This window comes from Dreissena polymorpha, chromosome 14, assembly GCF_020536995.1.
Source record: "Dreissena polymorpha isolate Duluth1 chromosome 14, UMN_Dpol_1.0, whole genome shotgun sequence".
Classification (NCBI taxonomy): Eukaryota; Metazoa; Mollusca; class Bivalvia; order Myida; family Dreissenidae; genus Dreissena; species Dreissena polymorpha.
Window position 1 is genome coordinate 52,649,743 of NC_068368.1, and position 16,231 is coordinate 52,665,973.

A 16,231-nucleotide genomic window follows, 5' to 3' on the forward strand; every position below is an offset into this window, starting at 1 on the left:
GACCCCTGGAGCCATGGAGCAAAAGTCTACAGCTCTATCCACTACACCACCCGCTCTCATGCCAAGTTGGATGTATTTTTTACTTTATATAAGCAATCCTCGTAGCATTGGAAAAATACAACGACAACAACAGAATTTTCCAATTTATTCAATCGTTTCGCGTTGCAACGCTTTATAATTTACAGGTTTTTAAATCGTCAAAAGATGCATATAATGGATATTTAGGGCATGGCAAATGTTCAGTAGTACTATGTCCTCACAAATAACATGACTTCAAGGAAAATTTGCGAATCTGAAACAATTTTTTTCAATTTTGTCAATTTACCAAAACGTGAAAAGGCCCCTTTACATATATATTTAATATATTAAAGGAATATACTTAGAATAAGGATACATACCTCACAGTAGGCTCGTACAGGCTACCGATGTTGCTTATGTCAATTACTAAATGATCTAGATGAAGGCTGATCGGAGAGGGTAAAAGAAGACTGATCCGATGGGGTATTTTCAAAGAACGTTTCCTCAGTAATGCACTGTTAGATCATAAAAATTAAAAAAATTGCAGTATTAGATATCCCTATGCAAAAAATTTTTTTTCATTCGGTAGACATAATTATCATTTATTTGATGTCACCGGATTACATGTGTTACTGGTACACATAAACGTGCCGAAATTATGACGTGCCTTTCTTTCAGCACCCTTAAAACCTGCAAACACGCCTTAACGAAATATGTAAATATTTCATAAGTGTATTATCGGTGCGTATATTTTCCGAGCTCATGTGATGTTTTCCTTATAACCTATGTATGTCTAGTTAGAAATCCTCATTCAAACTATCGTATTTACGGACACCGTGTTTGCATGTCTTCAGCGTTCAGCTCGGATGACCTCCGTGTTCAGATGGGCAACCTTCTGAAGCGGGAATGCAACACGCAGGAGGACGGTAACGTGTTCGCTTACACATACACCATGAAGGACGAACACTTTAAATTGCAAGAAGAGGCGTTTGACATGTTTGAAGGTAGGGCATTACACTGATCTGACGTCCGCCGACACACGACAGAATGCAAATAAACCATTTTGTTGCAGCGTTGTATGTCGTATCGACGGTAAATGCCGCCCTTGACGTAAAATGTCGCAATAGTGACGCTAAATGTTGCAACCAATTTTCAATAATGCTCTTTAGTGCTGTTTTAGTTATATTTGGCAACTTCTAAAACTCTATTTGAGGGCTCATAAGGTTACCCTAAAGGTAAAAAGCGGATTCGCGGATCCAAACAAAAACCGCGAATAGGTATATACGTTTTCGCCTACAATACCGTAAGCAGTCAGCATTAAAAAGGTAAACAGAAAAACCTCTCATGTGTATTGCATCTCAAACATAAATCAATGACTATGTGAGTCCATATCGTCGCTGTATGAGTCCATATCGTTAGTGTATGAGCTCATATCGTCAGTGTTTGAGTCTCAGAAACACGTCTCGCAGTGAGGTGCGTGTTTATCAAGGGGTAAAAATGCCCGGATATGGGATTTTTGCAGACGATAGTTGATATAGAATTTAATAGTTTTTACAATGTTCACCTTAGAAACTTGTTTTCTAAGATTTTCTTCTGCGAATTTTCCTTAGACTATTTAAGTATTTTTTTTTCTAAGACCATTTTTAGTGAACAAACGGTCTAAGAAAATACAACGAGTTTCTATCGTAAAACAATTATGTTCTTGGCAAAAGCTTGATGACGTTTATAATAGGTATTATAGGTATCACAATAGGTATTATGTTGTTAAACAACCCATAACAGTTTGCGTTGCTCATTTGTAGCGAATTAAAGGTATTATATCTAATGACATATGAAAAAAATCCCAAAATATATTTATAATTCCCTTAAAAACGTAGATGGGAACGATATTTTTATTAAGTAATCGTAGTTCCACAACTTGTTTCATATATGTCATAATTCCAATAAATATGTTCCTAACATTGTTTGCTAACTTTTTGAATACTCAGTTATGTGTTTTTACATAGTGGATCTCGTTATATTTTATTTTGAGATAACACACTTTTTGATAGGCATATATTTTATTCATTCAACTGTTCCTTTAACATTTACTTCAGCAGAAACTTCCCTGTATCTTTCCAATAGACTTTCAACGCCATCGGCGCTCTCGTTTTTTATATCTTTCGTTTATCAAACTCTGTGAATAGCGGACTGGAATTATGTGTGAAACCTAACGTTGATTTGCTTGGAATATCAAGAAACTAGACAAATCAGCAAAATGCATTTGTTCCTATCGCCACCGGTTCATCGTAAGGTTCAATTAAAATTTACTTGTTATGTTATATTCCGCATCATACAGTAACCAGTACACTAGAGAGATAGCAAACAGTTTAACCTTATACATGTATGATATGGATATACAAAATGCGTGTGTTTGTACAGAACTTATAGCATAGTCTAAAGCAAATGTATATGTTGCTTTTAACAGGGCATATTGGCGGATTTATTATATGGCATTTTGTTTTCAAAAATATGATTACATTAAATATCACAGTTTTACGAAAGTCACACAATCAAGTATCTTCTGGATTATATTCTGAATCGACAAACAGCAGAGACAAACGATGTTTTCTGCGCACATTGCGACATTAAGCGTCCGTGCGACATTAAATCTTGCTAGTTGCATCTTCTCGTAATAAAGTGTTATTCATATTAAATTGAATCATAATTTTCAAAACGCATCGTGTCGCCTTGGCAATCAAATTTAGCAGTAAATGAATTGAATTAACGTACTTCTGAGCCTTAAAATGTAAATCAAAACTAAATTTCCGTTTGTTTGAGTTTCCTTTTTGTAAAAACAATCCAGAAAATCACGCATGTGACGCATGTGATTAAATGGACAAAATATGAACAGCACATTATTTAATTTTTTTCTTGTTGGTATGTTTTCGTGTTGTCGCTTTCGAACCCACAAACACAACCGACCGGTAAATCATTGACGCCAATACGCCCAATAATTGAAAAAGGAAACGTCGACTCTTGTTACTTTTTTCCAACTGGACACAAGCATTTAACAATTAAAAGACGACAATTTCAGAATAATTGTTCATGAACTTTGCAAAACCCTCACAGGGATTTGCATGTGCACGTGTTTACCAACTAAACAACACGGTAACCGTAATTGAGTTGGTTATTCATCCATTTAACTTACTCGTTTTCAACACGGGAACTAATATATGCAACTTAACGGTATTTAAAAAATGTCATGCCTAAAGGTATGTGTTAGTTTAATTTCATATTGCTAAAACATCTTAAGTAAACACTACATACCAATTTCTTACGGTGATCAAAAATACAGTTAACATTTATATGGCAAGAGTATTAATCATTTTACAATATACCGTTAACATATTGTGTTGCATCGTTACTTCAAGAACCCACATTAAATATCCATAATTATCTATATATATATGAATTAACTTAATCAAGATAATTAAAATTTGTAATAATACCTATGTCTTATAAACATCATCAAATCGTTTCAGAGAAGACGGGTCACTCCGCAGAGCACGACAAAATTGTAAAGGAATTCTTCCACGCCTTCATGCACGAAAATGCACTTAACCCAATGATCTTCCCCGCTCTAAGGTTTGCATTATGTCTTTGAATTGGTATATATATTTTATATACTTGCTCTGGGAATAAGGGCTTAATGCTCGAGCGTTAAGTTGTTCTCCCCACACTGTGTTGTCCGCACAGGCTTATTAGGGACAGAACGTTGCACCTTAACTGGATATGCGTTAAGAAGATACTTCCTATAAAATAAATCCATGAAAGACTGCACAAGGTAATCTGGGACGACTCTTTACGCATATGTATTAAACCCCGTTTTCCCAGAGGGCAGGTTGTATATATTTTCGTGTAAAAGGGGCTTTTACGGAGAGTTATTTCATGTCTGTATGCAATAGCCTTAGAACAAGCTAAAGCGACTGGTGTTTCAAAATTGTAGGTTTGCATCTTGTTTTTCTAAATGTGTATTTTTCCTCAATATTCATTGTTAATGGGCGGTTTAATTAAGAATTATTAAGCATTTTTATAAATCCCATCGGTAGAACACCTGTGTGGACTATTTCACAGTAACGCCATATTCTGGTTCTGATTTAAGTCAACTGGTTTTCATTGTTCGAATGCAAATTTAACGGTGGAACCACCTTTTCATTAAAAAAATTGCAAAATAACTTCAATATTTTGCGCGAATCGTAAATATATTAATTTTCTTTCTTGAGAAGCTCAATTCTGTCATATTTAGACACCAACTTCAATAATATAGCGTTGGAAGATATTAAAATCGAAACTTAAACTGAATAGATACGCCAGCGTTATGATGTCTGCTGATGCCTTAAAATGATAATAAAAGAGGTAATATGTATTTACTTTCAAATTAAATGTTAATTTCTGTTCTTCCGAAAAAAATGGCTCCATCTTTTTAAAAGTACACGTAACAAAACTTCCGTTCAATTTGCCCCTGTATACAGACTTATGGAAACGGAAGTGGTGAGTATGACCGCCGCCATGTTAAACGGTGATCGCGAGGTGGTTGGGTTCCTCACTTCCGGTGGTACAGAGAGCAACCTGATGGCGGTGAAGACCTTCAGGGACTATGGTCGAGCGCAGCACCCCCATATCCGGCGACCAAATATCGTGAGATACATATCTTAGTTTAAACATATTTATTTTAGCTCGATTAAATAAAAAGCTTTGGCTTATGATACTTTTTACGAGTTCGTATCCTTGGTAGAACCAGTACTTTGTGTTTGTGGATTTCTAAAAGACCCCTCCAATGTGGGGATCGAAACCGTGATCTCCCGGTCTCAAGCCAAACACCATATCCACTACGCCATTGGAAACAACGTGAGCTACATAGCTTGATAAGTCTCATTAGGGGCAGTGGATATGTATTATTGGCAGTTCATTTATCTTATTGTAGGAATACCGCATAACAAATTTGTTTTGCATTCAACAGATGAATACATATTGTACAAAAGACAATTTAATTACTCATCGTTAAACTCGCTATTTCTAGTAGCACCCACTATGTGTGTGTATGCACAGTATGTATTGCATGATTTAGTGCTGTTTAGGTTGCTATATAAGGCTATCACGTAAAGTAGTAATATATCGCACCCTGATGTACAGAGGTATTCATTTGTTTGAATCTATGGTAATAATATTGAGCAACTGTCAGTTCGATAATCAATGAACACTTTTCTTGAATTTATATTTAACAACATATGCATATAGGTGACCCCGATATCGGTTCATCCGACCATAGACAAGGCTGCCCACTACTTTGACATGGATGTCATTCACACTCCCATGGACAAGGACTTTAGGGCAGATGTCAAGGCCATCGAACAGGTAGTTATCATAATGAATAATTCTGCTCTCATCATTGTCATCATCATCATCACCATCAACATCATCATCATCATCATCATCATCATCATCATCATCATCATCATCATCATCATCAGCAGCAGCAGCAGCAGCAGCAGCAGCAGCAGCATCATCATCATTATCATCATCATCATCATCATCATCATCATCATCATCATCATCATCATCGTCATCATCATCATCAGCATCATCATCATCACCATCATCATCATCATCATCATCATCATCATCATCATCATCATCATCATCATCATCATTGTTATATTCTTTTTAATAGAATTATTATAGTCTTGTTTGTTCTCTTTTTTCAAATTTTCATGTTTATCTTAATCTGTTTATAATTTACAGACAACATTATGAGTTCGTTAATCTTTCTAATGCCAACATACTCAACGTTAAAATAATTATCCGATGCTAATAACATAGAAAAAAGAGATACAAATCAGTCTTTGTGTATCGGTAATAAATATATAAAAAATATTTCCATCTAGATCAAATATAAATAATATTTTGTCATGTTTATGAAGTGTTTAGTTCAAATATGATGTTCTCCTTAATTCGGACAGGCTATAAATTCGGACACAGTGCTCATTGTGGCATCGGCACCACAGTTCTGTCACAGTGTGATGGACCCAATTGAAGAAATAGGGGCACTGGCCCTTCGCAAAGGGATACCACTTCATGTGGACGCTTGCTTTGGGGGTTTTATGTTACCTTGGTGAGTCCGATCAAATAAAGGTTAAATTAAGGATAATAGGATTTATCAGCGTATGTGCATGCAGTTTTATAGATGTATTTCTTGTTCTTGATGTTTTGGGTTCTCAAAAAGTGATTTGCATTTCAAATTTACATATGAGTTTGCCTATTAGTTCGAGAGTTTTAAAACTTGTCAAATTTATATCAGAAAATTGTAGGACTTGTTAACCTTTCATTTTTTACTGTAACTTTACTATTGACATTTATTTTAACATTCGAGTTTTCCACATTTATCCCACAATGTTGAACCACACACCCACGTGTTATATTTATTTTATTGTTTAAACATGGTAGGGTTGAAAAACTGGGCTACAAAATCCCGAAATTTGATTTCCGAGTGCCCGGAGTGACCTCTATGTCGGCGGATGTCCATAAATACGGCTATAGTGTGAAGGTTTGCATTTTTACTGACGTCACACCATTAAGCAGCCTTAGTCGCGGACGAGAGTTTACGTTTTTAAAGAAATACGAATTTCAGTGATTATGTCAATCAAATATACAACGATCAATTCCCAATGACACCGTTATTGTTTATGTTACGAGATGTGTCACAGATCGGTACAATACAAATGTGCACATGAAACTTATGTCTCTATATTTTGCTTATTTATTCCAAACAATATAGGTCTAAAAATAAACATTAAACAATAACCCTTAAAATATTTACAAAAACGACGAATAAGATCTTTACCCCTTTATATGCTGAATGAACATTTTTCATTATGTTACCAGGGCGCTAGTGTGATCCTGTACCGTAATGCGGACATACGGAAACACCAGATATACGCGTACGCGGAGTGGCCCGGCGGTCTGTACGGGTCTCCCAGCATGGCGGGAACCAGGCCAGGTGAATCAATATCTCGTGAACTGTTTACTCTAAAATCACAACGTGTACTCAGGCCAATAACTTTTAGGCAGAGACATTAATAAAAAGCTAACTTGACATAAAATATTACGTATTTTCTCTTAATGATATTGCTAAAGAGACGGATATGTTACAAATATATCATACACATGTACATGAAACTCAAGAAACACAATCAGGGAATAGTGTTTTGTAAACATCGTTTATTTAGGGCAAGGGACTAATTGCCTGTACACTACTGACCACGAGATAGATAACAACACTTTATAAAATATAAAAGCTGGGGTCAGTCGATGCGTAACATAATGGGTTTAAGGATCTTTTTTTGATTTGTTTTAAAAAAAAGTTCACACTTTGGGACTGAACAAACTCTTTGAACATTTAATTCTAAAATAGTATTCTTTATTTACATTAAATCGACTGTTCTTTAACATGTTTTGATTGTAAATATATATTAATATTGATATTTAGTGTGATTGTGTAATGTTAACAATAAGTTTGTTATTTCTATCAACACGGGTATTGTCCGAAAACAAATTGGCTGCATTGTAATATCACTTAAGGTAATGGTTCAACGTTTTAATGTTTGCCTGTCAATGAAGTCATTGTTTTGACAATGATTAATAATTCAATATCATTTAAGCGTTTGTTTTGTTCAAATTGCAACATCGCAATATGACGTAAACTGTTGTTTGTTTTACTTTTTCACATTAAGTGCGAACTGTTACTCTAATTTGCATTATTACAAAAGCTTCAATTGGTTCAAGCAGACAGCGTAGCTGCAGCTTGGACGGGTAAGACAAAATTTGATGAGAGAAACACTTTTCCTAAAGCTAGTATTCTATTTTAAGGCGGCAACATCGCATCGGCCTGGGCGGCATGAAAGCACTAGGTGAAAGCGGGTCATGGCCAAAGCACGCGAAATCATGGACATTACGGACAAAATGAAAGAATTACTAGTATTAAGGTACCGAATTCCAATACTATCTATAAGCGTATAACAAATATACTTTTAGTCAAATTAAAGAGACACAATGTCGTATGTTTTGTTGTATTAAATTATTGTGTGCACTATGCTATAATGAGCATGATTCATAATGAACGTTTGTGAAAAACTTCCGATACGAATACAAGCAAAGTACACCCCCAATTTAAACAGACAGATACAAATATTGTTAATAGAACGATATCGTTAATTGGTGGACAATTTCAAATTGACAAACAATTTAACCCAACAAAAAAGCACACATCAAACTCAAATACTAATGATCACTTTTAGTGTTACTCCTTTAAAACGTCAATAAATTTGAGGCTAAGACCGATTACCTTCACTTATATCTACTGCAAAAAAGGTCTTGATGACTTAATATATTTTGTTGTGTTAATATGCTTTCTTTTAATCATATATCCTTATGTCAGATAGGAATGATGCCAACCCGGCATTTAAAGGTGCAAGCTGCAATCATGTTGATACACATGCAGTTACAGTTCTAGTTATTTAAGCTGTATATTTATAGATTATTAAATGTGCAGGTACAAATTTCACCCGTGTGTAAATAAAGGTAACGGTTCGGTATAATGTAATATCTATACTGAGCGTAAGCGGACCATGGCCACTTGATCCTTACATTACACTCGGAGCGTTATGCATCCAGAGTAATGGGTATAATACCCATTTAAATACCTCAGTGGATCGGAGCAAATGTAGAAAAAATGATTTAGCTAAGACATATTTCGCTGCTCTTTCTGGTATTCAAACATGGGACATCCTTTTTCCAAAGCAACTCCCCCACTTGTTTTATAGATTATAATTTCTGCCATAATCTAAAACACTTGCGCTTTTTTTCTATCAGGGCCTGTGTTTGATGGGAGAACCATGCATGTCGGCGTTTGCAATTGGTTCCAGTGATTCCAACCTTAACATCCAGGCTGTGGCCGATGTCATGGAAACCAAAGGTGAGATCCATGTTTGGGAGTTTGGAACTGTGGGTTTCGCTATGTAATTTCTTTTGATGCTGTTTTTTTTTTAATTAATATACAGGTATGTAAATAATTAACACTGTTAACGGTCAAGAATGACTAAGAGCAAACATTGCAATTTAAGTCTCGTAAAAGGTGACAAATCCAATTATTATGCATATAAACTGGTCTAATTTTTACCGGATTTCAGTTACTCGTGTATAAAAAATGATAATAACACAGCTTAGGTGCAACGTTGTCAAGAATTATGGAAGTTATACCCGTTTTATAATTTAAAAAGTGTTTACAACTTTGCAATTTCCGTACACTTTCGCTATCTCCGATATTTCTCGGCTTCTTTCGTAAAGTAAGCATATATTGATGACGTAGTACAAGCAACGCAATATCCTCGTAAACAAAGAAAGAGAACACGAGTTCTGTAAAATATTTTTGTATTGTAAAATATTTTGTTTTACATTGAATTGCATCATTCATACTTGTTTTTATATATGTTTCATTTTCTTGATTTCACTTTTTCCTTGAATGTAATTGCGACTTTTGACTTGATACACAATGTCTTGTGTATACCAATTAAAACTTGTTATCGGAAAACCGGCTCGGAAATGCTCGGCATGATTGAGTAAACAGCGATGTAAATAAACTTCTTGTTTGTAAACACAATTGACTTGGAGGACACTGTATTTTTAGCTCAAAACAAGTTGTATTGCTCATTTTTATGGTAATGTTTAATAGCATGTATATATATTTTTTGATAACCTTTATAAATAAATTATGCACAAATTTAAAAATCGGTTATATTATTATGGATTGTCAGCTTTTACGGGCCTTTAATAAAGAACTCCTTCCGGATAGTTGAAAGTAGTGTAAATCAGCTCACATCGGCCTTATGACATGAAATGTTCAGAGACAAATAGTACCTCTAAGTAAATAAATAGAAATGATCATTTTGGTAAGTACTGAAAGTTTCTACGTAACTTTTAAACTCAAAGTTTGTGATAAAAACATAATAATGGTATGTTCAGGTATAATCCCGTACATTTCGTGTAAAACAATAATATTCGAGAATAAATCAATGCAATATAATTCAACTTCATTATGCCTCGGTCACACTGTCACGAATCAGGGCTTCGAATGAGCTACGATTGAATCTGCTACGAATGACTACGAAATTGTCAAAATTCGTAGGCCGCTACGATTTCAGTACGGAGCACAACGATGTGAGTACGGATTTCGACGAATCTACTATCAAAATGTTGGAAACCGAACAAGGAAAGGTACGGACTGCTACTGATCGACGCGATTTAGTACGGAGCGCCACGTATCGGTACGATCAAACAAGGAATCCGCTACGGTCTGGTAAGATTAAGTACGATGCTACGCGAATCAGTACGATCTAACTACGGACCCGCTACGTTCTAGTACGGGTAAGTACGAACTAGAACGGTCCGCTACGAAGCAGTGGAAATTGCGACGGACTGGTACGGACAGGTAGGAACTAACTACGATTGAACATTGCGCCCAGAGCCTCTTGTATTGTCATACATAAAATGCCTCAAATAGAAGAGAACATGCAAGCGACAGCAACAGCGCGTAACATAAATAATGAAATCAGCCGTGTCTGGGGAAGAGTCTTTGTGGCAGAATAGACATTAAGCATCGGAATCGCTGAGCAAAAATACCAAAAGCATTCTCCACAACTCTCCTGGCTCTAGAAGAGCGATAGTTTAAAATTCGCTCGTCCTTCTCAAGGCCTCGTCGTGAGAATGGCTTCATGAGCAATGTCCTCATGGCAAATGCGATCCAATATTTACCCATATGATTTGGTAATCGACGTCCACCAGGGCCATCAGCACAACATAATAGTTATAAGTTTAGCCACCGTTCTTGGGACATTGTATGGCTACATGCTTTCCATCTAGAGCTCCAATGGCGTGTGGAAATTGACATTTAGCCGCGATCGGCTATGGCCTTCCACTCCTCAGGCTCAGTAGGAGTCTGGATAACACCCCCAGCACATCAATGTACGGTAACTGCCCCCCTGTGGCCAAGAACCTTAAGGTAATTGCCAACTTCAAATCTGGATTGATGGACTGTCTGAACCAAGTGTGGTTCTTCGTGATCCTGGGACCAACGACCTGTAATAGCTCATGTAATATATCAGGCCCGATTCTGGTAACGTTTCTAAATGCCGCCGGATCTTCAGCCATCAGTTCGGCCATCAAAGTATTGTATTGGGCGAGAGCGGGTCGTCTTAAAAGCCAGTCTCTTATCCACCACCTCATTTTTCTTCGCTGATCTGATAAAGTATGTAATTATTGATGTAGAAATATAGATTATGCTTAGGAAAGTATGATTAATTTTGTATTTTATTATGTCGGCTATTAATTTAACAAGTATTACATCACGTAAAAATTAGAGCAATATTCAAAAGGCATATGAGGCAGACACTTACCTGCAAATAAAAAAAATGGATTACTAGTAAGTTCAAATTCTAATATTTTCCAAATACGTAACTTTTAGCACAAAGCTATACTAGTTATACGATATTGAATCATTATTACCTCTGCGCATATCGTCAAGCAGCTCGACTACGGCCTCTGCATTTTGTGTCATATCAATATCCAAGTGTAACAAATTTATCGCAAACGCTGGCGGTTCATGATTGTTAACTCAACAAATGCAAGTACGGTTGTTTTTATTTCAATGATGTATTTCATAATTTCAATGATGTATTTCAGTAGCAATTTATTGTAGTGGACCGTACATGTCCGTACTGTTTCGTGCTGAAATGAAGTACATCGTACAAGATCGTGCAAATTCCTGTATATCCGTAGTACAACGTACAGGAACCGTGGCTTTCGTAGTATATCCGTTGAATCATCGTAGCTAATACGTAGCGTAACCGTACCGCTCCGTAGTTCTTCGTTTCAATCCGTAGAAGTCCTTTGGGCCAACGAAAAGGTACGGACGACGTTACGAACTAGTACGGATCACTACGGTTTAGTACGGACTGCTACGGATACGTTACGGTCGATAAATTCGCAGCAATTTTTTGAACATGTTCAAAATTTGTCAAGAGTCGCTCCGGACATCCAAAAACTACTACGACTGATCACGGATCAAGTACGGAGAGCCACGGTTCAGAAAGGATAGCTACGAACTGTGCCGAAAAGTATTCGTAGCTCGTTCGTAGCTCTGATTCTTGACAGTGTGACCGAGGCATAATGACCACATGTAACGAATGTGTAACTAATACTGTAAAACTGTCAAATAAAAGTAACATTCTGGCTGTGCTGAAAGACGAATTGAGAGCATTGCAAATGTGAAAATACCACAGTGACTGTGTTTTATGACCAGATAAGAACTTTTCCTAAACACGACATCTATGTATGGCAACTGCAAAGAAAAAAATGTGTCACACACACCTCGTATTTACAGGATGGAAGATGGAGCGGTGCCAGACGCCTGACTGCCTGCACTGCTCCATCCTGCCCCATCACACCGGCACGGCAGACAATTTCCTTGATGATCTAGAGGCAGCCACTAAGCATTGCATGGTAGGGCAAATACAATATATAAGTGTTAAATGTATTCGTAGTTTGTTAAGGACTTTTGTCTTATTCTTCAACTCAACTGTTAACAGATTCTTGAATTGCATAAGCACACTGCAGTGTTACTTGTAAATGTTTATAGTATTAATTACTGCTTAGATCTCAACGCCTAAAAATTACCTATGCGTTGACTTTAAATTTTATTGAACTCTCAGACTGTATGACTTCTAAACAATGGATTTATACTTTAATCGAGCGGAGTTCCCTTGTTCATTGTTTAACCTTATGGCTTAATGCAATATACGGCAGTAGCGTTTGTCAATGTTTCTATTTTCAGGATAACAAAGCCCTCGCGAAGAAGGGCACCGCTGGTGTGTACGGAATGATGGCCAACATTCCTGACAAAGGAATCGTCACCGACTTCCTGGTCGAGTTCTTCAGTGAAGTGTACACATGCAAATAAACAATTGGAGTATTTATATTTCTATCACGTGGGATATAAGTTCAATATAGTAATCTATTATGTGTATGGGTGGAATCCTCAGTGCGGGATCAATATAGTGATATATTATGTGTATGGGTGGAATCCACAGTGCGGTTTATAACCGCGCAATATGTGTATGTATATCGGTATTGTTACATTACATATTGTGTTCACCATGTGAACATGCATTTTTATGGATGATGTTGATGGAGAAAATATACCACGTTTTATTTTGTTCTTGACTCAAAATCTTCATATCTAGTCATGCTATTTTTGTGACATATTCTTTAAAACTCATAATAAACGTACTCAAAGTCGTTTGCAGTGTTCATAACGATTTATTTTTTTATTTAATTTTAACACAACGTTTTCAAAATTTCGTACTATTTTCTAAACTATAAGTTAAATGCAATGGCCTTTTAATCCAATGACAATAACATCTTGTGTGACCGTAACGTCCGGCTGTGTACGTAAATCTCCTACTACCCTCTACTGACGAACACTGTATTAATATAGATTGGAACACCTAATTCTGACGTGTCAATTTCCGACGGGATCTTGTGCAAAACCACATGCTTAAATATAGAGAATTAATATAATATGCGATAGACGAATAAGGAAGTCCGCTATTTATTTTCCCTGCATGCCGACGACATGTCTAATTAGCAAGTTAAACAATGAGTAATTAACTTGATGTGTTCGTCTCGTATAATTAGATGTTATTTATCATTACCATCTGTATTAGCCATCTGATATCGTTCTGAAGCATGTATTCGTTAATTGATTAATTAGCTGGGCTCTTTGTATGTAAGATATTGCTTATAGTCGGAATTTTTGCCAATTGAATTTCTGTTGTTTATAATTGTCCCGTGAGTATAAGATTTTGTATACTAATATTTCATAAAATATTTAACGTAGTACGCTACATTTTTTACACGAAGACCCCATTCGATTACCTTCAAGATTTATGAAAGTCTTTAAAGTCAAAGGTCAAAATAATAATGATAATGTAAAATATGACATTTCCGCTGTATAACTTATTTAATCTTGAAAATAATATGAAAATAACTTGTGCGCTTACTTGTAATATCTGTTGCTCAGACGTCTGGATAAAAAAACATATTTTAGTTAATTAGCACACAAATAACAGCTTGGTTTTCAACATTGTCATGCAAAACAACCCTTAAATTAAGCCTTTACTTTCTCGATATCGCTCTACTGGAGACATTTTGCTTCGGTTATCAGTTAAGAAACAAAATTGTCACATCATACATCAACAAAAAACAATGTTATTTATATTGGGCTATTAGTCAAATTTATTTGTACACATGTGTTAGAGATACGTTCTTTACTTCCCCTGTACATATAACGCCCAATCCTTAATGATTGAGAATTCAATTCAACTACCAAGTTTTGCTATACGGAAGTTAATGGACGTGCGGAACATACGATCTCATTTTGAGTTATGTGTTATAGCGGATGTAAACAATGTGGATGGCACTTATCATTAACTATTGCTTATAATGAAACGAAATTAGAAACTTCCTCGTGTCTTGTTGGATTCTTTTGTGATTAGTTGTGCATCGGACATGTGTGTCTTTGAGGTATACCCTTTTACATACAAATTATAACAATGATGCATGCACATTTGTGATATTTTGCTTCTTCGATTGTTGTGGAGCAGTCCATGTTGATTATGTTAACGAAGTTTCGTTTGTTGACCTAATTGGTCGTATTCTTCCAACAAAATATTTGAATTCGGTGAAGTGTAATCCGGTACTGGTAAGGGCTGTTGATTTTATTTATGCTTTTATTTATGAAAGCATAGTGTATATATGGTATTTTACTTATGCTAGGTCAGCATGATGTGCAGCTCCTCAAATGTGTTGTTCTTGGATGTTTCACATGCGCATTTGAACGTCAATGGACTATAGCACAAACTTCCAACAGTTCCATTATTACCATGCTGGCATGTTTAATAGATACATTGTTTGATATTCGATGTTCACAAACACACTCAATACAGAAAGAAAATTTAAATTCGTACGTTCAACAACAGTGTTTCTGTGACACATTAAATAATTATTATTAGAAGTACTATGCTATCGACAAATGTGTGGTACTTTAAATAGCTGCATATATGCATGTGTTTTGTGACAAGGTATTGACAAATATGCGATATATGGGTTACTGGTAAAGGTTGGTGTATGTCAGAGGGTTATATAGTGTGGCTGCCAGAGGGTTGTGTAGTGGGTCACTGGCACAGGTATACATACGCGGTTACGCTCCGTGCAAGTCAAAATTAGTAACCATCACGTCTAGGAAATTATTATTAAATACACCAAGTGCTCACAGGGTTTTGCGCCACATACTGCGGCCTTTACGCCAATACATATCACAGGCTTTTGATAACTTTTACATACGATAATTGATTGAATTTATGGTTAGTTTCAACATAGAATTAAGAAAATCCACATATATTCTGGTTATTTATTGTATAGCATAAAATAAATGAGCACTAGTGAGTGAAATACTGTTAGAACGTTAATACTTATTGAACAAACATTTTTGATTTTTTTCGGCAAGGGAGAAATGCCATAATTTTATTTTCGCATACATGCTTAATGCTCAATTTGTGTTTGTCATATTTATAATACGTATGCATAAATTGCATTTCAGTTCCGTTTTTAAGATCAGGGTGTGTCATTTGACAACCTTTATTTCTGTGAACAAGTAACTCTAAAACGCGTAATAAATTTGTTTTTGATCTCAAAGCGCTTATGGTGAAGAGTTTGAAGCGTATTAAGCGTCTGATGTGTTTGTCGAAATCACCAACAAGGAAGTAGAACAGTCATCTTATATTTATAAGCTACTTAAATTCAAGGGTTAACAGTGGTTTATATGTTAAACACCTCATGGAGCTGATGAAATCGTGCAATCGTAAGTACAGCTCTCAAATATTTATTGCATGAATGCAACTCTGAGATAATTTGTCGAATTACATAAACACAGTTATATTGCACATAAGGCTTCTTGCGATGTTTTGTTATTAAACACTAACTATAATTATCTAATTATCGAATTTAAATCAACTAATTGTATGACTTATAACTATATTCATACGTTTGCTTAATATAGAAA

At 35.7% G+C, this 16,231-nt stretch overlaps 2 protein-coding genes across 2 annotated transcripts in view; both read left to right on the forward strand.

Annotated features, from left to right (window-relative positions):
• The window catches only part of LOC127857122 (uncharacterized), a 139,770-nt gene extending 126,445 nt beyond the window's left edge, over positions 1 to 13,325 (forward strand). The window contains 13 exon segments of the mRNA XM_052393483.1: positions 873 to 1,022; positions 3,543 to 3,645; positions 4,533 to 4,698; positions 5,299 to 5,415; positions 6,021 to 6,172; positions 6,505 to 6,604; positions 6,943 to 7,057; positions 7,927 to 7,950; positions 7,953 to 7,976; positions 7,979 to 8,034; positions 8,929 to 9,031; positions 12,494 to 12,612; positions 12,944 to 13,325. Of these exon segments, the coding sequence (XP_052249443.1) occupies positions 873 to 1,022; positions 3,543 to 3,645; positions 4,533 to 4,698; positions 5,299 to 5,415; positions 6,021 to 6,172; positions 6,505 to 6,604; positions 6,943 to 7,057; positions 7,927 to 7,950; positions 7,953 to 7,976; positions 7,979 to 8,034; positions 8,929 to 9,031; positions 12,494 to 12,612; positions 12,944 to 13,069 (1,355 nt within the window). The 3' untranslated portion in view covers positions 13,070 to 13,325.
• Positions 1 to 16,231, forward strand: part of LOC127857120 (uncharacterized) — a 123,331-nt gene that overhangs the window by 98,276 nt on the left and 8,824 nt on the right. The gene's annotated exons all lie outside the window — the stretch shown is intronic.